At 45.7% G+C, this 27,798-nt stretch overlaps 2 protein-coding genes across 4 annotated transcripts in view; both read left to right on the top strand.

Annotated features, from left to right (window-relative positions):
• LOC118780731 (LIM domain-binding protein 3-like) overlaps window positions 1-12,657 on the top strand; it is a 34,950-nt gene extending 22,293 nt beyond the window's left edge. The window contains exons 3-9 of one of the 2 annotated variants that reach the window (XM_036533399.1): window positions 2,392-2,467; window positions 5,189-5,211; window positions 6,543-6,746; window positions 8,080-8,109; window positions 11,177-11,343; window positions 11,597-11,633; window positions 12,036-12,657. In XM_036533399.1, coding sequence (XP_036389292.1) covers window positions 2,392-2,467; window positions 5,189-5,211; window positions 6,543-6,746; window positions 8,080-8,109; window positions 11,177-11,343; window positions 11,597-11,633; window positions 12,036-12,132 — 634 coding nt within the window. In that variant the 3' untranslated portion in view covers window positions 12,133-12,657. The remainder of the gene's footprint in view (window positions 1-2,391; window positions 2,468-5,188; window positions 5,212-6,542; window positions 6,747-8,079; window positions 8,110-11,176; window positions 11,344-11,596; window positions 11,634-12,035) is intronic. The other variant, XM_036533407.1, reaches the window with a different exon arrangement.
• Window positions 12,658-15,877: 3,220 nt separating this feature from the next.
• LOC118774201 (bone morphogenetic protein receptor type-1A-like) overlaps window positions 15,878-27,798 on the top strand; it is a 36,700-nt gene continuing 24,779 nt past the window's right edge. The window contains exons 1-2 of one of the 2 annotated variants that reach the window (XM_036523365.1): window positions 15,878-16,066; window positions 25,157-25,293. The gene's annotated coding sequence lies outside the window, so the exon portion shown is untranslated. The remainder of the gene's footprint in view (window positions 16,067-25,156; window positions 25,294-27,798) is intronic. The other variant, XM_036523374.1, reaches the window with a different exon arrangement.

The following is a 27,798-nucleotide window of genomic DNA, read 5'->3' as shown; positions in this document are numbered from 1 at the left end:
TTACGGGCGGCGATTTATCTTCTTTTATTCCCTCTCCCTCAACCTTCCTGCAACAACAAAACAGCATATTTTTATTTTAATTGAAAATCTTAAAATATAACAGGGTAGATGGAATGTGCACTGACTGAATTCACGCAAAATTTTGTTTACTTACATACGGGCAGCTGTTTCTCTTCGTTAATGTTTGTGATCACTAAACAAACCACACTGTGAAAAAATTGCACTTATCAATGAGTCAGAGCTGATATCTTATAGAAGGCAGAGGGTGGTGTAATTACCGGCGCTTGCTCAATTCAGAGCAGCGCTGAGCCATAATTTTCGCGTCGACGCTAGATCTAGCTGCATCAAATGCACATTCATGCGAATGTGGTTACACGAGCCATCAGTCTGCAAAGCCTGCAACACATGCTGAAGAACCTAATTTACTTTCAGCCTATGCAAGCACAGAGGCGTTCTTTCTAACTGCTGTTGCATTTAAGCTTTAACTTAGAATGGAAATTTTTAAGGGACTGTCTCTTTATGTGTCGCTAAATGAGGTAAAAATGCCATAGCAACGAGATTTGTTAGGTTTGTTAACATTGCAACCATTCACCCATGATAAAAATTTCAACACTCCACACAGAAAAGAGATGCCATTTTTGCAGATGGACTGTTTCAGGTATATAGCATGTATTAATTTTACATGTATTGCAGGTCTTTGCAAACCCTTGCTTAGTCCAGAAATACAATTCTCCTGGGTTTTACTGCATGTTGTAGTTTGGTGACTAAATTAGCAGTGGAAAAGTTAAACCAACTTTTTTTTTTTTCATTCAGTTAAACCATTTTGACATTATTGGACACCATTTGTCTTGAGATCTCATTCCCATTGCTGACTTGCAGAAGATGGAGCTGATGTATAGAAACCTACGCTTTTCATAGGGTTTGATGAATCTCTCAGAACCTCACCCCCCCCCCCCCCCCCCCCCCCCCCCAAAAAAAAAAAAAAAAAATGAAAACTCTTATCTCCAATGTCCTGCAGCCACAGTTGGAGTGATTCAGGAGCTGCTCAAAATCACCCCCTGCTGCTGTCCCGGGACAGTGGCATTCTGGCCACAGGGTTTGCTCTTCATTAAGTGATAAGTGAAATCCCTGAGTGTAAGATCAGCAAATACTATTAAGAATGCTATTAGGCTAGTGTATATTGCTTACACCAGGGGTGCCCAAACTCTGGCCTTTTCTAGGAAGCCCTGCTGCGTTCCTCACATCTGACTAATTCTAGCGGGGGAACTGACACGTCTCCCATAAAACGGGCTGCACCGAAGAGAGTGAAACGTGAGCTGCTTTCGGGTCCTGGGCTGACGTCAGACTGCCGATGGATCGTCAGCCCTGCGGGTCGTTGTTGGTTGGGTAGGGAAGATTCACTGGTGCTACTGCCATTGAGAAATGGCCGATGGGGTTCAGTAGACTTACGGCCTCGAAGTATTGTTTTATCTTGTGAACATTTTTACATAAAATCATTTACGAGACATTTTAAGTGTTTCAATTTAAATCCATTTAAAAATAATTAATTAGATTGGATTCATTAATTAAATTGCCAAATGCCTTGACTGTACATTTTAGAAAATATATAAACAACAAACAAAAAAAATAGTCCACAATACTACTATGGTAGAAACCTTTTTAAAAATTAGTGTGCAGTTTTGTGCATTAATTGAATCTGAAATTTTTCTTCTTAAATGGCCATTTGCCTATTTGTTTAGAATTGGGACAACAAACCCCAAAGGCCATCCATATGTTCATCCGATCTCAGGACCAGGGCCATGGGTCCTACAGGTCATTGGTTAAGTGGTCTGTGGCATTTTGAGGTTGGGTCCAAACTGCCACCAGCAGGATCAGTGACGCAAAGGCAGCCTCAGGCTGTATGAGGCCTCACCACATTTGCATGGCAGCTGAATTTTTGTCATAGCTGTGACTGATGTTTCCCTTCCTCTCACACTGTCATTGCTTAGGGAAATGACCCTTGACCTTTCCTCCCAGTCTCATTGCTGCTGTGAACTGGTGGCCTCCCCCTAGACCACAGGTTTCACTGGGCGCAATGTGTCAGTCAGCGTCGGTCCACCTGCTCTTAATTTGTGTATAATCTCATGTCAGTTTGTTGCTATCCTGTCTCGTCTCGCCTCTCTCTCTCTCTCTCTCTCTCTCTCTCTCTTCCTCTCCTTCTCTTTGCCCCTTCCCTCCATCTCTCTCTCCCTCCATGCTCGCCACTCTTGTAGCTTCTGTGGATTTTGGCATCTGACTCATTACGGACTCCAGTGGTTCAGATTTTCCATCAATGTTGTTTTCTTGCATCCAGAGCAGATAGTTAGTTGGCCACTGCTGGCAGCCGTTGATTGACGCTTTGTTCCGTTTCAGGTCAAAGCGCCCAGCGCCTGTCCCCACGGCAACCCCGAGAATGGACTCTCCCATGCCTGTCATCCCTCACCAGAAGGTATAAACAGCCACCCCCAACCCCCCCCCCCCACCCCCCCAACCCTTCCGTCCAACTCAACATCAAAAGCCATTTCTGTCCACTGTCCTGCATTGACCAGCACACAAACAGGGCAGGAGTCAAGGGCAATCAAGGAGGGTCAGTCTGAGTGTGTGTGTGTCAGATGCAACACCACACCACCCTAAGATACAGATTTAGTCACACTAGTCCTGGGAATGCCAGAGAAAGAGAGGTGTGTGTGTGTGTGTGTGTGCTTGTGTTTTCCTCCACACATTTCCCAGGAAATGACGCCAACGCTGAGCACTGCAGAGCCACTCAGTCTAATGTATGTACTGCTGTATAAGAACAACATCAATACCAAACAAAACCAAGATCATGATGTATTGACCTGGTAGAGAGGACCGTGACCCTCAGCAAGACCTGGCCTGAGATCAAACAGACATGTCTGTCCAATATTCCACAGGGTGCCTCTGCACCTAACCCACAGCAGCATGCAATCTTTACCATGCTCAACACTTCACAGACTCCTTCACACCTATTGAATGAAGAGCAGAGACTCTATCCCCACATCCCTCAGCTGCAGGTGGTATCTTGGCTCCCTCTAGTGGCGACTGTGCATCCATGCAGTGGCAGCTGGGGCTTCTCCCCAGACGGTTTTGGATGTTTATTATTCTGACACAGTTTGCACCACACCGTCTCTCCTTAGGACTCTTTAACACTGTTGTTTGGGAACGTGTGTAACATTGCTTGTGAAGACACACCAGAGTGTGTAAATCTCAGATGGATTCATTATTCCTGTGCTTTGCTGTGCGTTCTCTCTTCTCTCTGTTTCTCTCTCCTCCCATTATCTGTCTATCTATCTATCTATCTATCTATCTATCTATCCCTGTAACCCTTTTTGTTTTCCAAAGGACAGCCCAGAGGATGATGAAAAGCCATGCCAGAGATTTGGCATCCGATTGGCCAGAAATCCTTCCTCCGAGTGGCTAGAGTTGCATGGTCCAATGAGGCGACCTCCTCGTTGCCCAGAAAAGGGGAGCCGGCCCAGGCTTGCGATAAATGGGCAATTAGGGCTGACACCCCTGCCTCTCCCTGTGCAGTGGCCCCCACCCCTCTGTATCATACAATAATATAAACTCACATCCTTATTCTTTATATATATATATATATATATATATATATATATATATATATATATATATATATATATATATATATATATGTATATATATTTATATATGTATATATGTATGTGTGTGTGTGCGTGTGTGTGTATGTATGTATGTGTGTGTGTATGTATGTATAGCTGGAACTCACATAGTTTTAGAACTATGTAAAACCTGAGGATCTCCAGGCAAAACAAATGTAATTTCTTCCATTGCCTTTGGGCTGAGGAAAGTGAGTGTCTTCGTAACTTGACCCAGTTGAAATTTAGAAAGGACTGTGGAGGGGGGGGGGGGGGGATGCAGAAAATAGGCACAGTGATGTCATGGCTGCTCCTAAGCAGAAGGGAGGTGTGTTGTAGGTGGGGGGAGAGTTACACTCCGACTGCGTCAAAACAGCAACGCACCTGTCTCTCCCGCCCCTTTAAAGGCCTATGAAATGTCAGGGCTCAGGTTCCTGCGTATCCTTAGCCAACCCCCCACCCCCCCTCCCTCCCTCTTTCTGTTTTTAAATATGCCCCCCCCCTTCCCTGCTCATAGGAGTGTAATTCTTTGGGATAGACAAACATCATGGTGGCAGTATTTGGGGAGTGGCTGAGTCCAAGACCAGAAGGTTGTAGGTTTGTAATCCCGCATGGTGCACCACTGTTGTGCAAGTAGGCATCAAAATTGCCTCAGGAAGCTTCCTAGTTTAAGTGGCCCTGGGTAAGGTTATGCCACAAGTAAATGAATGAGAACAACAAAATTAAGCACTAAAGCTGGGGTGGGTGAATGCAGATGATCAGGGCTGGCTTGAACTGGACCAAATTGACCCAGGCTGCACTGGGTCAGGCTGGACTGAACTTTTTTTTCTCTGTGATTAATGCCATGGAGACGAGGGCCTGGTGTAACTGTGTACCTGTGCCACCTGTAACTGTGGCTCCAGCAGTGACATAAAAACAAATCTGTGAAAATGTCACCGCTGCTATCAGTCACTCTGCCATCCAGTCATAGAGGCGGACAGGGCTGAGAGGGTGCCCCCCCCCCCCCCTTTTTTCTTTTGAGGAGAAGCAAACTGTGGCTAGACCCATCATTGCTAAGAATAGCAGCATCCAAACACACGAAAACTGTAATATTATTTAACATGAGAGAGTGAGAGTATGTTTCTGAATGTACTGGGGGAAAAGAGTGAATGGACATTCTTTAAAAAAATAAGACAGAGTTCTGCTTGAGATGCCTTGAAGCATCAGGGGAACTGAGCTGATGCAAACTGCTCTTATGGACAAACATGTGCCTTTTGCACTGCACGGTCACTCCTCTATAATCCACACACACACACACACACACCAGCCCCCCTCTCCTCTTTCTCTCTGTTTTCAAAGCTTTCCCTCTCCATTTAGGTCTGCCAGGGCACCAGGGAGACGCTGCCCCCTGCTGATTCTGTGAGACATGTGGGGAAGACAGTGAATGTAGCTTCTGTGATGTAGCTAACCGTCCTCTTTCTCCATCTCTCTCTCTCTCTCTTTTTCTCTCTCCTGCTGTCTCTTGTTTCCTCTGTCTCTCGACGTCGGTGTCCCAGGTCATTGCCAACACTGCCGCCACGTTAGTACCAGATCCTGAGTCTGGGTGTGCTGCACTTGGGACTGTGTGTGGTGGAGCATGGTGTCGGGCTTAGAGTGTGTGCTTGTAGTAGAATAAGCCTTACCCTGGTGTGCAGAGTCTGTGCTTTCTGTGTCAGAGCAGAGGAAATGTGGGTAACACCAGCAGGGTCACCACTGTCTTTTCACTGCAGTATGAAAAGACATTTGAAGTCCTGCAGTGTTCTTTGGTCGTCAGTCTAAACATGCTGCTTATTCTGCAGTCACTGCACAGCACACACGTTTGTGTAAAATGCAGACCCGGGTTGTACAGACCCCTCCATACACGCGCACACACACACACACACACACACACACACACACACACACACATACACACACACACACACACACGTGCGCTGACACACACACACAGTTAGCATTTGCCTGAACACCATTGTGCAGCAGAATCATTTTGTTCTGTTTATGTGTGTAAAACTCTGGCTGCCTGAACCTGTGTGCGTTTGCATGCTCATGTGGAAAAGGACACCTGCTCTCTTGCCTGCACATGAGAAAAATGGACTGATAGTGCAAGAGTGTGGCCTTTCCACCATGATCTCAGGTGACATCACCTCCGATGTCATTCTCTGACATCCGTTAACATCTGTGGTGTCATAATTTGTGCAAAGCAGTACCAGTGACTGCAGAGTGTTGCGTTTGATAGCAGAATTTGGAGAGGGGTGGAGGGTTTGTGTCGGAGATACAGAGCTGCATGCAAGACGGGCCGGTAAATTGATAATAATCAGTGTTAATAATAATTAATAATAATAATCAGTGTATGGCTCAGAGAGACTCATTCCCTGATCAGGCAGTACCATCATAAGCATGCTTTACACTTGGTTTGACTCGTGTGGAAACTGCACTCCTGTCTCAGTGATGGCTTTTCCGCTGCGGTTTCCCTGTTGTTGTGCCTGGCACCTCGACCCCTGTAACTTCTCACGATTCTCTCACCAGTCTCCCTCTCTCCATTTACCCCCTCTCTCCTTCTCTCCCTCTGTCTCCCTCCTTCTGTCTCGGCTCCTCTCCTTGTCTGTCCCTTCTTTTCTCCTCTCTTCATTTGTCACTGTCACTTTTCTCTTTCTCTTGCTCCCTTTTTATCCTCCACTCTCCCCTTTCTCAATCTCTCCTCCCTTTTCTTTCTTTTTTTGTTCCATCTTTCTTCTCTTCCCCTTTTCGCTCCATCTCTTGCACCCTCTGCCCCTTTCTCTCGCTATCTCCCCCATCTCCTCTTCTTTCTCTCTTTCTCTCTTGCTCCCTCTGACACCACCACACCCCACTCCCCACCCCCCCCCACAGCAATGAGTATGTCCCCAGCTTCAACCCCAGTGTGCTGAAGGACTCCGCCCTCTCCACTCACAAGCCAATCGAGGTGAAGGGTCCTGGTGGCAAGGCCACCATAATCCACGCCCAGTACAACACCCCCATTAGCATGTACTCCCAGGATGCCATCATGGATGCCATCGCTGGCCAGGCCCAGGCCAGGGGAAATGAGATGTCCGGGTAAGACCGCCCCCTCTGTCCTGTCTCCCTGTCCTCAGCTTGCATGACTCCGCCCCGCTGGCCCACAATAGGCTCAAGGCATGCTTGGCTCCTCCCCTCTGGGGGAAGCTAAAAGGGGGGCAAGCGGGTCGGGTTTCCCAGTGTGCCATGCTGAATCGCCCACGTGAGATACACACACGCAGCGAAGCAGCCATGGAGTTTGAGGGGGTTACAGGGTGTGTGTTCAGTTTTGGGTTACTCGTTACGTGTCACTCATCCAGCGCCCGTTTCAGGGCGCGGCAGAGCGCCAGGATCACAGAGGGACATTAGGCTGCCGTGGAGATGCAGAGGAGTCTGGGTCCGCAGAGAGAAGAAGAGTAACATGGTATTAAGATGGGACTTTGACAGGGACAGTGAGTGCTTGTTGTGAAGTCACTTGTACCTAGGGTCGCCATGAAGCAGAGGTCCCTGCTTGCCCATCTACTCACTGTCATTGTTGCACCAGCCCTGGGGCGTGTCTGAGTGTCATGAATGACTCTGCACCCACCTGACATCCCACCACTCACCATCAATCATGCTTTGACTGGATAACAGCATCTGTCACTCCACATCATTACTCCGATTGGACCGTTCATCTTCACAAATGCAATAATGCCTATTTGCTATCTTACAGGTCGGAATCTCATAAATCTGTTTTACCTTTTTAGATTGTATAGATTGTAATTTTAATACATGGAACAGCTTTTGACAGCTTTGTTACTATAAACCACCCGTTTTCTCTTTGATAGGCCAATTCTTAATCTGGGACTAGGGCTTTTATGATAATTGTTTTAGCAGATACTTGCCATATTTTAGTCAGTCTGATATCTATAATGGCATACACTTCCATATGTGTCTGCACCATGTCTGTGTATGTATATATGCATGGTTGGATCCCACATGCATGTAAGCATACAAGTATGGTATGCATTTGTCAGGGTGTGGCTCTCCTTCACAAAAGGAAGTCACATGACAGAAGGGGTTGCATTGCGTCAGCGCTGATCCGTGTTGGAACTATTGAGCAGTTTTTTTCGGAAGGTGGGACAGGTTCATCTGGAATGGGGTCCGAACGGCTTGTCGGGGGTTCCAGCACTGTTTGTCTGTATCAAGCTTATCCTTCTACTTTTCCTTCCTTCCTTTCCCCCACCCCCACTCCCCCCTCCCCAACCCCAATCCCTTCTGTCACTCCTGCCACAATCAACCAATCAACCACACCGCCTCACTCATCTCACCCCTGTCCTGCCGCTTGCCCCTTCCCCCCGCCCGTGGCACCGCCCCATCCATGCCCCGCCCTGGTTGATCATGTGACTCTCAGTGAGGAAGGCCCGGCCATCTCTCCCCTGGCGTAAGTAAACTAATGGCTGCCTTGGGTCAGCCTCAGATCCTGGGGTCTCTCTCTCTCTCTCTTTCTCTCTCTCTATCCCTCTCCTCGTTCTTGCTCTTCTCTGTCCCTCCGCAAACTCGTCCATTTCCTCTGTTGTCCAAGAGGTGGTCTTTGGGAATTATGGGTTTGCCTGGGGTGGGGGTCCTACCAGTACGTGATTTGACCCCAGGGCACCCCCTCACTGCAATGCAGTGATGAAATCGCAGACCAACACTTTAGAGACGGATGTCAAGAAAACACACATTTGGATATTCCACATCTTTTCAGTTTCAATCCAATGTATTTCTATGCATAATCTGCAGATATTATCAGAGATTATGTAATTTAGACTAAATGAATGACAGCAACATTGGAATGTATGCAATCCCTAAACTAAAATGCAATATGTATGCACTGGTATAAATCTGTGCACTTTGGATTTTGTATGCAGACTCTGATTTGGCCAGTTGTTCAGAACCAGATCCAACCCTTGGGTAAAGAGTAAGTGTTGTCCAACTTGAACCATTATTCACAGCACATTAGTTGTGAATAAATCTATGTACAGAGTTTGCAATGCTGATACTGTATTTCAGGAATTTCTCCAACACTGTGGTTCATGACAGGCCCCTAAGTACTGTTCTACAGATACTGATGCAGTTGGACTGACAGAGGGAAGGGGCTGTCTGAAGCGGTTCCATGTTCGTTCAGATTAATGCCATCTTGACCCATTGCTTTCATTCCATTCACACACTGCAACTCCTTCAGTAACTCACAAGATCTGCTCACCTGCCATCTTGTTATTGGGCAGAACTCTCAGCTCCTTCACTCACCTGTTCAGGTGACACAGTTCATGAGGTGTTTTGGCCAAGGGTTCCCTCCTACATCTGAACTGTTTTGCATTCCTACAGCTGAATAGTTACTGAGGCAGTTTTGCACCTTTCCTAATGGCGCAACAGCTTCATCCAAATTCAGTCCAAATTGCTTCATTTTTTAGTCACACTAGTGTATAAAAATCTTTCCTAGCAGACTAGGAAATAGCTGAATACTTCAGATTTTAGGGAGCTAAAATGAAGGCAGTGCTTTTCATTGTGGAATGATGAATCTGAGTTGGAGAGATTGCCATAATATGGATGTAAATCACAAATGAGTTTTTTCTTAAACTAGGACTGCCATGCAGGGAAACACCAGAAAAGAGAGATGCTGAGAGAAGCTGAAAGAAGCATGGTGTAGCACATACACGCAATGACATCTCATTTAGACACATCCCTCTCTGGAAACAGCCTTGCCATGAACTGTCATTGGTCTGCGCTGCCCGCTTACATCTTATATTAGGGGTCTGATTAGCTGTTGCCCTGTTAGTCACACTCATCTCTGGGCACGGAGTGGGGAATGGTAGAGTTCTGCTGTTACAATTGGACCATGGGTCACAGATGTCATCCTATCACAGGTAAGCCACACAGAGATCACAAAGAGATCACAAAGATCTAATTTGTGGAATACTGCATAAAGACAAACCGAATAAAGAGCGACCCTTTCCAGACTAAGAATTAAGTATCCAATACTACATATCTATCCGGTGCCCCAGCTGAAAGACCCAGCCTTTTCGACAGAAATAAGGGAAAAAAAAAAAAAAAAACACTGATGCTATAAAATCCATGGCAAGTTACCACATATTTCTCCATTAACTGAAACATGAATGCTCTGAGGATGTTCTCTGAGTCTGCCCTCCTGTTAAACAAATCCCTGTGTGCAGTGTGAAAGAACACAGAGCACCAGTCCATCAGCCCGGGTGAACCGCTACTGCAGCTAACGCGCGCATCTGAAAGCAGCAGGCCACTGCTCGGCTTCACCTAGTCTTAGCTTGCGTGGCTTTAGGATCCTGCAGATGCTGCTGAGCGCTTCTAAACGTGCCTCTGAAGCATTTTCTCCCTCGTTGCTAATGTATTTCCATCATGCAAGCGATCGCTTGGTTGTTTGAGGCATTGCCTGCATTTGAGACCGGACTGCGTCCTTTAGGAATGATCAACAGCATCGCCACAGGAAGGCACAGGCCCTACGGCCCCGAGTGGGAACGAGAGGGTGCCCATATGCTAGTGAGGTAGAGACGCAGACGCAGCCCTGACTATTCCAGTCTGAGATGACGCTGATAGCACTGCAAATGTCACTTTCCATTCCAAGTTATCTCGCTTTTATCAGATAAGTGGCACAACGTGGAGAAAGAAAGGTCACCATATGAGACTCAAAGCCAAACTCAGTCTCTTCCCCCTCAGTGGCCTGTGGGGCACCTCTCAGGGTTTCCTCACAAAGGAGTTTGCAGCGACAGGATTGCATTTTCGAGACTGAAGAGCCTGTCCCTTGTAAGCGTTCTTGAGGGGATCAAAACATTATCTTGCCTTTACTTTATTTAGGGATGTTGTCAGGTCCGTTGAGGATGAAGTCAGATAGTGAAGCCCTTCAATATGTGCACGGCATTATCATGATAATTACGCTGGGGTGTTTGGAAGCATTTTCTCTCGGTAACAGGAAACCTGCAGGATTTCCCAGTGTCTCTCCTAACAGTATAGAGTGTCACTGTCATTAGAGCAGATATGTGCCAGACTGTGAGTAGGGAAAAATCCACCCTTATTGTACTGCACCAATAATGCAGATTATCGTTAAAAGGGGATTCATTGCTTCAACAAAACAGCCCCGTTTTGAGTGAAAAAGCAATACAATACTGTGATTAACAGCTAGTGAGTATGTAGATTTATGCAATTATACCCTGAAGAAGAGTAATATGTGAATTAAATGTAAGATAATGTAGCTTGGGTTGAATCTAAACCACAAAATGCAAATGTGCAAATGGAAGGGGCACTCCTGTGCTGTTATTTGTGACACTAGTGCTCAGCTCTTTTAGTACCTCTGATAAATCACGCAGCTGCGCCCGCACCTGCACAGGTAATACAGCTATGAGAGCATATGGGTGGGGCTTGGAGGTCATGCCACGGAGGCCCCGCCCCCAAGCGCACGCAGGTACGCTGACATTGCGCGCCTCTCTCTGTGGTTGCAGTACACTGCCCGTTAAAGACCGCCTGATAGACAGCGCCTCCCCAGTCTACCAGGCAGTGATAAAGACAGAGGAGAAGGACCCTGACCTGGCCGAGTGGGCCCGCCGCGCGGCCAACCTGCAGTCCAAGTCCTTCCGCATCCTCGCCCACATCACGGGCACCGAGTACAGTGAGTCCCGCCCCCCCCTCTGTCTCTCTCTATCTCTTTCTCTCTCCTCCTTTCTCTTTCTCTCCATAAAAGATTCTAAACTTGGAGTGCATTGGTTTTGCTGCTGGAGTAAGTGGAATGATGTGTTTTCAGTAATAGCTACATTTGAGAATACTGGCTTTTAAATAATATTCTTTCTCCCTCCACCCCCCCCCCTCCTCTTTATGCCTCTTTCCCCGCTCTCTTTGCTTCCCTCTTTCCCTCCTTCTTCCAGTGCAAGACCCAGATGAAGAGGCTCTGAGAAAATCGAGGTACACACCCTGCAGTTTAGTCCGCAGGCAATGTGCAGTGTTCCCCACACACCACAGAGCTAACCAAGCTGACATTGCTAATGCATGAGTATTCTCAATTAGCATAAATTGGTACAGACTGCAAGCACACAAGTGTACACAGGTATGGCAACCGTAAGTGGGAGGCACCTACTTACTATATGGCTTACCTGAAATATGCTGAGTAAGGAGGTGGAGGTTACCTGGAGGCAGGTGCTTATTAATTTCCTTGTTAAGGTAACCAAGATGTCTAGTACCACCTGGACTGAGCAAAGGTGAAATGCATCCTATAGTCAGCTGAACACTAAAGGTCTCTCGCTTGATCTGTCCCATTTGTCCCTTCCCTCTTTTCCCCACTTTTTTCTCTTTTCACCACCCCCCCAGGGAAAGGTTCGAATCGGAAGTCAAAGGCCCGCGATATGCCAAGTTGAAAAACTGGCACCACGGTCTATCGGCACAAATCCTTAATGTGCAGGAGTAAACTGCCCTGTGTAGGCCAGGCGGGCAGAGCAACCACATGTGGTGATGATGATGATGACGACGACGACGATGATGATGATGATGATGATGATGATGATGATGATGATGGAGCGATGAGTAGAGCAGAGGGAGGAGGAGAAGAGGAAAACAGGAGTATCTGCAACTGGAATGTGTGTTAGAGTGGTAGAGTAGCTCACAAGAAAACATGAAAAGCTTGAGCCCTGAGTGCTTCTTCTTCACTGGTTAAGTGTTTTCTGTTCATGTATCCTTCAGCCACTGTAAGTACGTATCCTTCCGCCAGTATGAATAATATAGTTCTCAGCTCCTTGTTTTCTTTTTTCTTTTTTTTTTTGGCCTTTCTGCTGATCCTGACTGCAACATAACTAAGACTGTACAAAAAAGCACAAAAAATGCAAAGTATAGAAAGACACTTTTCTTCCTGACTTTGTTGAATTTTCCCACATATTAAGAATATTATCATGAATGTGAATAAAAGCAATACCACTTTAAATGAAATTAACCACAAGAGTGTCTTCTGTGGTTCCTCCTTTGGAAATGGTGTAAATTCATTGACACAGATACAGACAGATGCACTCAGACATCACACTCAGATGGGGCGACCCATCTATTCACCAATACCAGGACACATGCACTTTACAGCGTAAGCACTGATATAGTAGAAGAGCTTTTCTAGAGGACTTCTGTCTGTGCCCCAGATTAATATTCATCTCTCAAGACACATCTCGAAAATGAATTCAAACTTTTTTTTTACACTTCCTATCATCCCTGGAAATCTCTAATCGTCTCTTTTAAAAAAAGGGGCGTCGATCTTCAGGAGCCTTCATGTTTACTCCAGCTGGTCTGTTCCCAGTGGGTGCTTTTGCACTGCCTCATGTAGTACTGAAGCCAATGTCTGTTGGAGGATGCAGCCCTCTGATATGTGTACACAGTCTGCCTGATTACACAGATGTGCAGGTTATTTGCATAAGAATGCTAACCTCTTTCTTCAGTTTGACCTAAACTCTTCTCCGGTGCCCCAAAATGAGCATACACCAGTCTACACAATCTATACACACTATACACTCTATGGTACTCTCTCCTGAGAGTATCAGAGAACCTAGCCAATGATGATGAGAACATTAACGTTTAACGTGCTAGAACGTGCTACTTCAAACTTACATGCCAGCTGTTTGATTCTATGAACAGGGGGATCCAGTCTCCATTAGCCAATGATGTAATTTGAGTGCAAAGAGGCTACAATCTCACTTGTGCTTCTACAGACACTGACCCCACTTTCTGCAAAGGAAGAAGATAGCGTTCACTTGTTCTCTTATAATAATATTAATTATTATTATTATTATAGTAATATTAATATGTTCTCCTAATATACCAACAGTGAAATTCAACTGAATTATGTTTAATCTTAATATGTCGTGTGGAACTATATGACCTTCCAGGCTGGCCTGTGCTTAACACTACAGTTTGCCCACATTTCTACATATTTTCTCAGTCCAAGGTGGCAGGAATGCTCCCATTGTCAGAAATGCCCCCCCCCCCAACATACTTTATGCCTGTCTATCATTCAACTCATATTACAAATCCCCTAATCCCAGGTACGCATGTAGAGGGATTATGAGGATTACACATCCTAACATCTGGAGAGTGCTAGGTTACATAACCTCTCTCTCTCAGAACAGAACCCTCCCACTTCCTCTCTCTCTACTCTAATTAAGTGTGAGATCTGAGGATAATTCTCCTGCTTTGACTCCGTTTGTCTTGCTTCCTGCGTTTTGAAAAAGCCTGTGTCTCAGGCTGGCCTCATGTTGACAGCTGTGTGTGCTGACAGATGTGTCAGCTGTGTTATGATACCAGGCTACTACTCTCAACAGCTTTTGGTCTACAGGGTGTCTTGAGCTGTAGTTTGACTAAACTGAGCCCACTGAAAGTGGTTGGTTGGATGTATTAACCAATAATTTAACAAATTTAAGGTTGCTGACCTGAATGGAAACGGGAATGGAGAGAACCCTCTAATACATTGGCTGGTTCCAACCACTGACCTTGGATCATCTTAAGGTATTTTTCACACCACAGTAAACATTAGCATAGGGTTGCATGAACTGAACCTGTTTGAGTTGCTGGGGTCACAACGATATCACCACTACATCTGCACCACGTGATACCCATAGGAAACACACTGGAATATACAGGTTCACCTAAGGATATGGAATTAGGCTATTATTCATGGAATTAATGTTGTGCATTGTTATTCCTAGCTGAAAGGCCTGTGTGGACTAAGAGGTCTGTTATCCCTATGTGGAGGGACAGCTATGGTCAAGACCATGTTGATTTTGTGTCTGTCAGGTGTTGTTATAGAATTACACCACAAGGAGGCGACAGAGAATTAGGCCCCAGCACTGTGTTGTAGCACTGACTTCAACTCAAATCTCTCATTCATGGCACAGTCTGTATTACACTTAAAATATTTGTTTAAAAACATACAGTTATGAGATTTTGACTTATGAACACTTTGCCCTCATACTAACATGTGAGTTGGCCAGAATGAGATTTGCAGAACCAGTACAACCCCAAATCAAAGGTAACATTCTCAAAATATTCCAGCAATGAACCTGACCCCAGACTAATAATTGCATTCTGCTTGGCAGACGCTCTTCGGTTTTAATATGCATAGCTGGCGACACCAAGTTAATTGAATGCAGCTCCTCTGTGGCACTGCCTTTAGGGTGCTTTAATACACTGAGGCCTTCAGCAAGCTTTGACTTTGAGTCATTCATTTCCACTGCATTGGTCCTTTACTCCGCAGAAGTAGTCTTACCCACGTCTGAGATGTTTATGACATATTTATAAAGGGGGGAAATAATCAAAGCAATTCAGGTCGTGCACCTGCAGTGATTAATGGCACAAAGGCCCCAGTGAGACTGTGAACCTGTACCATTGTGGTTACACTGTGTGTTCCCTTACTTCAGAGCTATGCTATGACCCTATTCCTCCATGCCAGACCAAGAACCTGCCAATTAAAGCAAGATATGAAAAATCATGATTCCTTTTACCATCAGTCCAGATATCTGACAAAAGAGACTACACTGTGGGATATTTTTCAGTTCCCCGGTCATAAAAAAACTAAACATCCATATACCAAATATCTATACAAATATAACCGAGTAACTAAATTTCCAATGAAAAAAACAGAGGAATACATTACATTACATTGCATTATATTCATTTAGCAGATGCTCTTATCCAGAGCGACTTCCAGCACAACAGAACAGTGTATCCATTGAAGCTGAATGAGCAACAGTGTCACAACAGGCTAACAACACTCCCAGATCAGTGAATGGAGGAGTAGTTCACCTAAGCTAAACATTGGATCTCTAAATGGCAATACATGTGCTCCATGTTTTCCTGTAGGAGCGCTCCTGCTTCGGCCAATCTGATCTTAATTACACCATTCCAGTGGGACATCTTCATAAAAGCACAACGAAAACAAGAAATGTGGTTAGAGAGAGACGCCGGAGTCACAAGGGCAACCTCGCTGGCTGTCCACTGGTCGCACGCTAGGTGGCGACTCGCGGGTGACTGTGACTTCTCCCTCCCATCCCCCTTTCACGTCTCTCGGGTAAACTTCGCAGCGCCCGGGCTGCACTGATTGGAGGGTTGTGATCGCGGTCGATCTCGTTACGCGCAGGACTGGAATGTTCCCCCCCTGCGAGAGGCACAGTCGGGATCGCTAGTGTAAGAGAGGCAGTGTGCGAGGGGACTGCAAAAAAAAAAAAACTACCAAACACTCATAACAAAACAGAAACTTGGAAATAATTTCTGTCGACCTTCTGTCTGGTTGTTCGAAGGCTACGAGACGAAATACAGATTTGAGTCTGCAGGGAACGTATTTTAAAACTGATACTGCGGCACGGAGATAGGTGAGTGGGAATTCCGGATCTTTGCGTGGGGATTTTCTTTCCGGTTTGGGGGGGGAAAGTTTGTTGTTGTTGTCGCGTTTGAAAAAAAGTTAGTGAACTATCATTTCTTTTAAAAGCGTTGGTTGATATATTTTCCAAAAAACAACTTCTATTTCTCGAATTTTGGGCGTTTGGTTTATATTTTCTTCGTCGGAACATAAAATACGTTAATGGCACAATGCTAAGACCAGTGTCTCCGTCTTTACATTACATTGTAATTTTGTGCGCATAATTAAGGTTTACGTGTTGAGGATGCGTGGTGCGTAGTTGGTTATGCAGGTAGCTGTGATTATTAACACCGGAGGAGACCCTAAATAATACGATGATGAAGTACTTAAGATGAAAGTGATGCAGTATCAGATTGCTGGCTGGCTAGGTTGTTAGGAAGAACTCAGTCAATTGTTAAACATTAATGCAACTTTTTTTCTGATTATAGCATAGTTGATTGTTAGTCCAATCGCTCTTTTAGTTTGTAATAACTTGTTTAATCAATGTTCAGATGTTTATTACAAGTTGAATCTTTGTTTCTCACTGGTATAGTATTACATATAGCTATATTACATTAATGTAACATGTTTCACATTTTGAGTTACGTTGAGTAGAAATGATCAGTTGAACGTTTACGTGTAACTTTACTCTCCTACAGACGAAGTGTTTGGACGTGACGTGTTGATGGGACTGTTTGCCAGTTAGTGCCCGTACATCACAGTAACCCTTTAGGGTAAAGTAGCTCGTTGGAAGATGGAGGCAACAAAATTTAGCATAGTAATTGTGTTTGAAATAGTCGAACTGTTTACTTCAAATGAAAAATACTTCATTTCAAAAATTACTTGCTTTCTGATACCTGTAGCAACACTTCGTGTGACATTAAATGCACAATCGTGTTTTATCAAACATTCTTCATCTGATGATGTCCATGGGGTTGGAGAATTAAAATGAATTGAAGAACGGTTTAAAACCATAAAACGAACATTACCAGTTGATCACTCATTTTAAATGCAGATGATGCCGTGGAAAAATCGGCATGCGTTTAATTGACGAGTCAACAGGTAGGCCTATGTAAGATTTATTGATGCTTTGTGTGAGCAGTAAAGATTTGTATTTCAAACAAAAAATTTCGTGCTTTCCAAAATCAAATATTCGAGTAATAATGATTGACATCTTGCCGTGTCAATCATAAGTCTGCAAAGCCAGTTAGTAATATGGAAGTACCTAAATAATATCAGAAACAAGTCAACTTTTTTGGTCTATGCACACTCTCATTCGTGATTAAAGAGAGAGAAAAAATAAGAAAATGCTATTCAAATATTCTCACAAGTAATCGACTCCTATTCGTACGGGTGGCTTCTGCAGTCACAGTCCCGGCCACGTTACCGAACGTAAACACGAGCGCTCTTGAAAGCAACCATATGGGTGGATGAGATGCAGACGTATATTTCTTTTTCGGAGAAATGGAATATAAAGTCTATTGTTAAATGCCAGGGTATTGCGGTTTAAACTCGCCGATTTCTGGGTCTTTGGAGAAGTGGACGTCAGTGCTTCCACTGGCGCTCTCTCCAGGACCGCACAAGATCACAGCATATGGTCAAGGCACCCAGGCCTGAATTTTCACTGTTCTTCGAGTATTGCAACACAAACTAATAATATAATACACACACGTTGCACATGTATATGTTCCAACAAATGATAGTTACATAATAGGGCCTATGTGTCTGAGCCCAAGAGTAAAGGTCTCTCGGTGTTTCAAATGAGTCACTCACGCGACTGATTGTTTTGGCCCGTTGCCCATCCGATTTGAGTTTTTTTTAAACAGCGATTCATTTTTAAAAAACACCTCCTGTAGAAAAGAAGTGAAATGCATTCAGTGCTGTATATGACATCGAAATAAGTGTGTGTGTGTGTGTGTGTGTGTGTGAGGGGGGGGCTCAAGGAAATGGTGCATAATTCAGTCATCAGGCATATGGTTTCTCAGACCGGCAGCACAACCTCAGCTCACGAGGCTATTAAGGCTAATGAAAGATAAATTATCCTCTTAAAGGATGGACTTGTACTAATATATCTTACTTTGCCTTGATAACGCTCTTCTGCTTCCTGGGAGGAGGGGAAAAAGGTATTTGCAACATTTCAACTCCTGACCCCCCCAGACTCTTTCATGATATCTTTGCTGGACTGGCATTTAAAAACACGAGAAGCATTAGCGCTGTTAGTTTATTTTTTCTGTCCCAGAATAGTTCGAAGTATGTAGAGTAAACACTGGTTACTTCAAGCCATGGCAGATCTGGAAGTAATTTTCATAACCCTTTTGAAATGACAGAGAACATTAAATCATTAAAAAAATAGAACAAAGAACATTTTTGCCATCATAGATACGACAAGCTTCTCTATTTGTCTGCTCTTACAGAAGCATTTGTCATTGATTTCTAAGACAGAAAAGTGTCATATGCTGTAGCTTAAAATGTTACTCTTTGGCAGTATGGAGCTGTGTACATATGGAGCTACTTGTTGTTAGCAACGTTACTGTGAGAACCGTTCTCATAAATCATGATTTAGTCAAAAACAGTTTTGGCGTTCCCATGGCAACCATCCTGTTTTAGTCATGTCTTTTAAACCACCCTGGCGCTGCCCTCGTACTTATTTGTTTGCGCACGTTCAGGTAATTGCGGTGGGCGTCTGTGATGTGGCTGGAACAGCCAGAGGCTCGGTCTGAGGCACGACTTCCTGTGCTTGCTGGTTGAAGGCAGGCCTGTGCCATCCTCCTTTTTTTCTCTCTCTCTTGCTTTCTGGCTCTCTGTCTCTCTCGCTGCGTCTCTGTCTCTCTTGACAAATTAAAACCCTCAGTGCTCTCTCTCTCAGAGTGATGTAAGGAGTAACATTCCAGAACTCCCTGAGTAAATCGCAATAAAGGAAATGTAAATGGGAGGTTAGCAGTACGGATGGTGAAGGTATAGCCAATGGGAGTAGGGACAGGGACAGGAATCTGATTTTGTTTTCTTCTATGCCCTCTGCGTGATCTGAAGAAAATAAAATAGAAATCAGTGTCCTTTCCTGGCCTTGTGGAGCAGTCTTCCAGCCACCCTGTGGAAATGTGTTTGGATCTCAGAGTAGGGGAGAGGGATTGAATTGCCTGGGAAGTGTGTGTGGCTGTGTTGGTGGGGGGTTGAGAGGAGGAGGAGGAGGAGGAGGAGGGTCACCTGGATCGGGTTTCAGCTCCTGAGGTTCTCTGTTTGCTCTCTAGTCTCCAGGTTGGAGACGCTGTGGCGGAGCTGGGAAGCACAGCTCTCCATGCTTCAAGCTCCTACAGGAGGGCCAGGGCTCCGGTGTGCCTTGCATGTAGTCCTTCTCTGTTAGCCACACACGCAGAGCAGGCCAGCCATTGCAAGAGCTTCTGCTTAAACACTTTATATAATTGTTTTATACCATTCTTTGGTTTATACAAAACAAGATAACAAGGACATTTAAATCTTGATGCTGCACCAAATCCAGATGTTTGTTGTTCTGTAATGGAACTTTTTGTTCATGAGTATTCAGGGCAGACATTTGTAACTACACACTGTGGAACTAGCTCATGGTTTGTGTCACTTAGCGTGATTGCGTGAGGTTATAGTGTGACCAAGTAAAATTGCACTGATCCATAGGCATGCACAGAAGAACATGCACAGAATGGTATCTGACAGTGAGTCCTCTTGTTTTGGGTTGTGGTGGGATTCAGTGGACTGACCTGTGGTAGGAATTACATGATTCTGAGCAGCAGAATTGCATGTTGGGAAATGTAGGTCAGCACAGAAATGCACCTTTGAGGGCAGCAGACGGAACCCTGCAACCAATGTGAAATCCAACCAATTTCTCATCTTTATTTGAAACCGGGTGATCTGTCAGGATGCGGTGGGCTCTGATTTGAACTGGATATAGGAAAGGCCTTTGAATGCTCACCTTAATATGTAGGTGGCTTCCATAAAAACTGGAGAGTCTATACAGACTGGTGTTCTGACTCTAGAGTGGACTAATTTCATTCTCTATTTTGCATTTGAAATGGATCCACTGAACATTAAGCCAAGTTTATACAGTATAGATGACATCAGTACAGATGTATAAATTGTTTCCTTACCTCCTGTTGGTGCTGTTGTTATAAGGCCTGCAGTTGTCCTAACTCCTTTGTTGTGCTGGCTTTTAAATGCAGAGATACTGTCGTTCTGTTTGGATGAGGACAAGCGTAAAGTGTTTTGGTGTTAGGCAGGTGTGATGCATCAGAGGCTGGGGTGCAGAAGCAGGAAAAGCTTCATCATGTAATGGAGGGAGTAGGAGGGTTATGGTTGTGGGTTTATTTGTGTTTGGGAACAGACCAGCCTTTCTCTGTGCTCTGTATCTGTACAGAATTTTCTCAATGGGAAGGAATGTATGTCCTGACACAATGTCCTATCAGTGATAGTAATTTATTATTATAAATATAATCAGAGTGAAGCTGTACCAATTGTGTGCTGTGTGTAGGGGCTTCCCTTTGTGGGGCCTTTGTGCACTGGAGCCTGGAACTAAAGTTGCTACCCTTCCCAGCCATCAGTAAGGGTAGATCACAGGGCTGCAAAATCTACCTGGGGGTGGGACTTCAGGCCTTATCCTTAGCCGCTAGGCTAGGCCAAGTGTTAGCGTGCCTATCGTCTCCTCTGAGTGCAGCTCGGTTTGCGTTGGGCTGATGCCAGTTGCAGTAGTGTCACGGTGCTCAAAGCAGGCTGGGAATGGGAACTCTGCCCTTTCATCAGTTTGCAGAGGGGTAAAGGTCAGAGTTTTGGAAGTTTATTGGCAGGAAGCCCCCTGTGCATGGGTGTGTTAAAGTGACATCACAGCCTTGGTACCTGCCTGTGTCTGTCGCTCACTGGGTACCGGCAGGTAATCAGGTGAGCCTCTGATCTCTGCTCACCCAGCAGGTACAGCAAACACAGGCATACTGCAGGAGTAATTTGCAAGCCCAGGCCTCTTGCAGCAGGCTGCTGCTATTGGCCTTTCTCTTTTTCCTTCCTCTTCTTTTCTTTCTCCTTCCTTCTCTCCTTCCTTCCCTTCTTCTTTCTCCTTCCTTTCCCTCTTCGTTCTCCTTCCCTCTCTTACTTAGTGTGCAGAACACACATCACCTACTGTGGAGATGTCAGCACGAGTTTTCCTGCTGGTGGAGTCACTGTCGGGTTTCAGAAACATTGTAACAGCTTTTATGTGGTGAAAGCATTGATTTAGAATGTTGGATGCTGATGCCTCTGTTTCAGGCCGCACTAGAGTATTTCAGACTGAAATGAATGTGGACGATGTCAGTGTGTGGGAACGGCAGCTGCTCTGACCCTGTCCGGCTGAGAATAACACTTTACTCTAATTATTTTAACGTATGTGTCTGTGTGTGTATGTGTGCGCATGTTTTTGTGTGTTGGTGCATACATTCTCCCATAAACATTGAAGGTAAGGTTTATAAGTACTCATTAATAAAAGGTTAATGAGTGGGTAATAAATGGGGACCTTCTGACCTGGCCTGCTTTTCTTGGGTACCAGTGTAACCCAGGTGGGAATCAGATCATTGATCAAAGACGGTTGTGATGTGTCTGTATGATTCAGACTGTATTATCAAACCATGATTAAGTGAAACCTCCTGGCTCTCTGCTAGCATTCTTTGTCTTTCAGGCTTTCCTCTCTGTCTCAGCCAACCTAACTCTGGCACTGTCTTCCTACTTTCTATCTCTCTCTTTCTTTCTGTCTTTCTTCTTTTTCTTCTTAGTGTCTTTTTTCATGTCTCTTTCATGTTCCTACACACATACACGTGCACTCACACATTCACACACTCAGGCACGGTCTCCATCCTTAGCTCTTCCACCTCTGCTAGGGTGGTGACTCTGCGTTTGAATGCTGTGGGCTGCCATCTCCCAGATATGATTGATTTGTGTATATTAATGACCACAGTGAGGTTATGAATGGACATAATAATCTTGAGGAAGCTGAAGCCTCTGGGGTTTGAATAGGAATCATATTTGAATAGGAATACTTCCAAACCTAATGTTTCCAAGGGGTGAAACTGTTTCAGGTTAATCACACTTCTCCTGTCTTATATTGCACAGGCTTGCTGTCACTCAAAGCCTCTCGAAGATGAAGCTGTTTACATTCCCAGGGCTTCTCCAATAGTGAGACTGCAGTCGGCTGTCAGTTTGAAGCTGCATGTTTTTGAATCTAACACAGTGATCTTCGAGTTGACTTATTGTTGTCACAGACAGCGTGCACCATTCTCCCCCCGGGACCGCTGTTACTGGCAGGCGCTCAGATTCCGGCTGTGTCATTTCCATGCTTAGTGGCGCAGTGAGATAGACCGGCCCCTGCGTCTCCCCCCGTAATTTGGGGAGAGCGTTTCCCTGATTGCGGCTCAGCGTGACGGTCCAGTCCTCCGGTTGCAGCAAGCTGCTCGTTTTGGACCCGGAAAATGACATGGGTCGGTGACCCAGCGGGATGGCGGATTTGCGTTTGTGGGCAGACCCCTCCTTACCGTGAGCCAGCGTGTGGCCACGTTCAGATGCGGTGAGGGAGAAGGGGAGACATGGAGTGAGAGAGAGAGAGAGAGAGGGAGAGGGGGAGAGGGAGAGGGAGAGGGACAGACAGAGGGACAGGGAGAGGGAGCTCATTATCTCGATTGCTTAGAGGATGCACTCGTCCAGGATGGCTACTGTAATATCACATTATTACATTATTGTCATTTAGCAGATGCTTATCTGTCTTATCTAGAGTGACTGACATAGGTTATAATTTTTGCATGTTATCCACTCATACATGGATATTTACTGAGGCAATTCTGGGTTAAGGACCAGCAGCCTTTTGGTTATGAGCCCTGCTCCTTACCACCATGCTACAATGTCATCACGCTTTGCATTGGTGTCGTTTCAGCATGGATGAATTTACTTTACCAGTTCAGGTTAAGTGCCTCGCTTGAGTGTACAGCAGTGCTGCCCGACCTGCGTCTAAAACCTACATCCTTCTGGATTCAAGTTGCTCTTCCACAGCGGCACTCTGAGCTTGGGTCTAAACCCCGTGGAGTCTGTGCCCCTCCTGTTAACGTGGCCTGATCTGGCCTGGCTCAGCTTCACTCTGTAATTTCAGCTCGCTGTGGCTGACGCTTCTCTTTGATCTTATTACCCGCCCCTCGCGAGGTTCCACACGTATTCCGCAGTATGCTGGGCTTTCACCTTCGCTAAACCTGCTGTAATCCGTCCCACCGACGGAATCTTCAAAGCAGCACCCATGTCTCTCTGCGTGAGACACACACACACACACTCACACTCACACGCTCACACACACACTCACACGCTCACACCCCCTCCAGCGGGTTGGTTCTTTGTGTTGCGGTTGTGCAACGGCAGTCATTTGCCTGCTGCAAAGGTCTCTAAGGTGGTGCATGCTAGGTTTCTTTCTCACCTTATGTTGCACAATCACCTCTGAGTAAAGTAAACACGGCGCTAGCAGAGTGATACGGTATGGAAACTTTGCACTGTTTGGTTAGAGTAAAGGCATTATCCGTTTTGGTCATATATCTGCTTGTAGAGTGTTTGCATTCGGCATTTGCTACGTGGAGCAGGAAATATTGCTGTGCACAGTATGACTTCAGCTGGCCCTGCCTTAACCTACTCCTCTGTAACGGATCCTTTTCTTGGCTCCCTGAACCTCACCCTCAATCCCCCTGCTTTCGTTTTACACTCCCAGTGTGTATTGGGACTCGCAGAGGCATTCTTATTTGGAAAAGGCCGCAGACATGTTGTAAATAATTCATACCTCGCTCACAGGCTTTTAGCAAAATTATATTCCTAGCCAAAGTGTACCGTAATAAAGCTATCGAGTTCAATAGACATTCAGTTTAATATAAATATTCCTCAAAAAGGGAAATGTAGGCTATTGGTTTCTGTATGTTCACACCATTTCCACTATATTTATATATATGTATATGTGTTTTTTTGTTTTGAAATGAGTGCCTCTGAAGCTTTTCTTGACTCATCTGATGATCGGGGCTTCAGCAGCTTAGACTGCTGCAAACGAGGCGCCAGCAGACCCGTTCGTGTTTCAGTGAAGTGATTTAAACAGATGATCGCTCAGTTCTGGCACTGAAGGCTCCTGGTGCCCCTGGAATGGAGAGGGTGCCATGAGATGGTGTCTTATCTGATAACGTGTTACTTAGCAACCACAGAGGCAGTGGTGGTGTCTCATTAAAGTACACAGCTGCTAAAGTGAGTAAGCTCTTTAGGCTTCAAACGTCTGTCCAGTGTCATTGTTTAGATGCGTGTCATTAGCAGGCGACAAAGTATAAACAATTTTTGGCATTACTTACCAGCTGAACGGTGTAGTCTCTGTGAGGGCCAGTTTAGTTAGAGCCATGAAAATACAACAGTTTTAAAAATGTGAATAATCTCGCAGGTTGGCGAGGTGAGCATATCTACGTTATATTACATTATTGTAATTTAGCAGATACCCTTATCCAGAGGGCCTTACAAAGATTACAGTTATATCCATTTATACAGTTGGATATATATACTGAGGCAATTGTTGGTTAAGTACCTTGCCCAAGGGTACAACAGCAGTGCCCCAATGGGGAATCGAACCAGCAATCTTTCGGGTATTCCCCCTGCTCCTTACCACTACACCACACTGCTGTCCCCCATATTTGAATTAAAAATGTCTAAACGACTAGAGTAAGTGGTGACTATGAATGGTGAACTCCTAGGTGTAAGAGTCACGGTTATGGTTCTAGTTAAGGTACAATGTGATCGTGTTGAATTCATGCCACAAAAGCGTGTCAGTTAGTGCCTTCAGGGCTCAGCCCCCTGTGCTGCTGCTGTAATGGTGGCTGTATTTATTCTGCAGGGGTACATGAAGTTGCACTGAATAAGAGCGTCTGTTAAATGCCAATAATGTAATGTATATGTGACCCGGCAGTCCAGAGTCCAGTGACTGACTCTCTGTCCTGCTGCAGGACTTCAGGATTTAATTACATCCTCTGAGTAACACATTTGTAAGACATTGTTTTGTCCCTTCTACCTCTCTGTGCAGGCAGGTTTCCATGGTGCAGCACTGCATGGCGTCCTCATTCCACTGCTGGAATGACATCACTCTGGACTCTGATGCCAGATGCCTGCAGCAGTGACCATCTCCCTGTGCTTCCTAGATGTGTTTGGCTCGCTGCTGAGGTAGGGGTTTACACACAGGAGTTTGCCCCTTAACAGACAAGTGGGCTTATTGGTATGCTTGTTGCAGTGTCAATTTTTAAGAACACAAACTGCAAATTTTTCTGTTTGAGTGTGGATACGACCCTGCAGTTGCTTTCTGGTAGAGTATTTGGTTATGAATCCCGGGGAGAGCATTTCTCTGGACATCCTTAGCAAAACCAAACGTGTGTAGGTGTTTGTTTCCCCAAAAAGAAGTGTAGTGGTGGGTGACGAGGGCTGCAGTGTCTGCGGAGGTGGATCCAGCCAGGTAGCTACCCACCTGAGTCGGTTTATTGTCTTTCATGGAACCACTTTAAACTGCTCTTTGCATGGCCTTAGCCCAGTCCAGGACCGGTAAAATTCTCCCTGCTCCTTTGGGTGAGTAGAACCCTGCTAGTGGCGCTGTTTCTATGGTTAGAGTTGCTGTGATTGGTAGGAGTGGCTGTTTGTGTGATACTCCCTCCTCTTGTGCAGAGGGGAATCCTGGGTGCTTGGGTCCAAAGCGCAAGACTGGCCCTGCCCCAGTGTCACACACCTCTACCTGATTTCCTGTCTTATGATTGGCTGCTCTAAATGGATCAGCAGGTGTACTGTCTTATGCCTGGCCTCTCTCACTGGATTGGTAGATTTCCTGTCTTATGACTGACCTGTGTGACTGGGCTGGCAAGTGTGTTGTCTTATAATTGACCTGTTTGACTGGGGCAGCTAATGTCGTGTCTTATTTTTGCTCTCTCTGACTGGGCTGACTAGGTTTCCTCTCTTAAGGTTGGTCTGTTTGACTGGACTAAGGAAGGCTCTCAGTCTTTTCTTTTTTGTTACCGAAAGGGGTGATCTGGCCTCAGTCTTTAGGAGTGAATGGCACTTGGCTGGCCTTTAGTGCATGGTGGATCGCGTGTAGTTTTTTTTTTTTTGCAGTACAGTGGAGTGTTTACACGCCCGGCTCCGGCCGTGCTGGGGAGCCCGTTTTACTCGATTACAGCCATATGTTTCCTGAGGATGTGAGGCTGAGCCGAGTGATGTGCCAGACTGACTGAGCAGGAGGTCACCTTTGGGCAGCTGTGAGTCTCCAGCCTGCACGCTCATCCAGGCCTGCTTTACTGGAGTCTCTCCCTCTCTCTCTGTCTCTCTCTCTTTTCTGTCTGTCTCAATCTTTCACTTTCTCCACCCTGCTGTCTTCTTTTTCCTCCACCTCTTTCTCCCTTTCTTCTCCTCTCTCTCTCTCTCCCCCATCCCTCTCTTTTCTCTTTTTGTCTCTCATGTTTCAGCTCTTTCCCTCAGACATGTACACAAACACACACACATACACACACACACACACACACAGTGTATACACACACCAACGTCACCAGTGTTTAGTGCGGCCTGCTGGTCCCGGAACTCTGTCTGCACTCTGTCCCACAGCCTCCTACTCCCTCCTTCACTGCTGATCTCCGGCCAGTTCTTATCGCGTTACGCAAAGCGCCGACTCGCCAATCACTGATCTGTGTTCAGTGGGAAGCAGGGGAGAGGGAAACAGATGTGGGGTGGGGCGGTGGAGGCGCGCTGTGTGGCTCTGTTTGCCGGCCCCATGGGGGGGACTCTTCCTTTGGAAGGAGGAACTCCTGCTGGATCAAAGCGGCCAGATGTCACCGGTTGGGCTTTGAAGCGTGGTTTGGGGGTGAGGCTCTCAGAAGCTGTGCGTGCTTTATTGTTTCCTCTGATGCACTGGTTAGGAAGACTCAGTACTCAGTGCTCAGCAGTGAACTGCAGGCCTTTAGCACCTTGACAGCTTGCTAATGACTTCCCAAAGACACTGCTTCCTGCTCCCATGGGGGACTCTTATTCTGAAGTGTTTACTTTCCTAGTAATATGGACTTTTTGGGGCAGGAAAACCCATCCTGTAGGCAACATCCAGGCAGTCATCTTCGCCTGTGTATTTTTACTGCAGGTAAAGCAGTGGTGCTGTACCTGGCCTGCTTATCTGACTCCAGCTCACACTGTCCTGGGTCCAGCTTTGCTGTGGAAAGGGGGTGTTCGTTTGGGGTCTGCCCATCACCTCTAATTAAGGAAAACCGGGTCTGTTTGTTTGTCGAGAGAGTCTTGCCTGTCAGAGTCTTTTAGCACAAACAGTTTACCTCAACTCACACAGTCGAGTACCAATGAGAGTCTTATTTGGAGTGACCAGCTTGATGAAACAGAAGGCCTTTAGTCAGTTGTTCTGCTACACTGGTGAGGTAATTCAGGGATGTCTGCTCTGTCATTTTAAAGTCATGACTGCAAAGTGTTTGTGCCTGAGTTTAGACTCCGCCCACCCTGTCTGCAGTCATTACCATATGCTAGTGCTCACTGTGAGTGGAGAAAGGGACAGGGATGTGGATCTGAGGAGTTGTGACCAGCAGGGCAAACCACCAGGAGGCAGAGACAGAGCTGGCCCCTCCCTTCGCCACATCCACCATGACTCAGCCACACCCCCTCTAACCTCTACCTACTCCATTGATGACTCCTTTC

The sequence above is a fragment of the Megalops cyprinoides genome, chromosome 1, assembly GCF_013368585.1.
Source record: "Megalops cyprinoides isolate fMegCyp1 chromosome 1, fMegCyp1.pri, whole genome shotgun sequence".
NCBI lineage: Eukaryota > Metazoa > Chordata > Actinopteri > Elopiformes > Megalopidae > Megalops > Megalops cyprinoides.
This window is presented reverse-complemented; position numbering and strand designations above follow the sequence as displayed.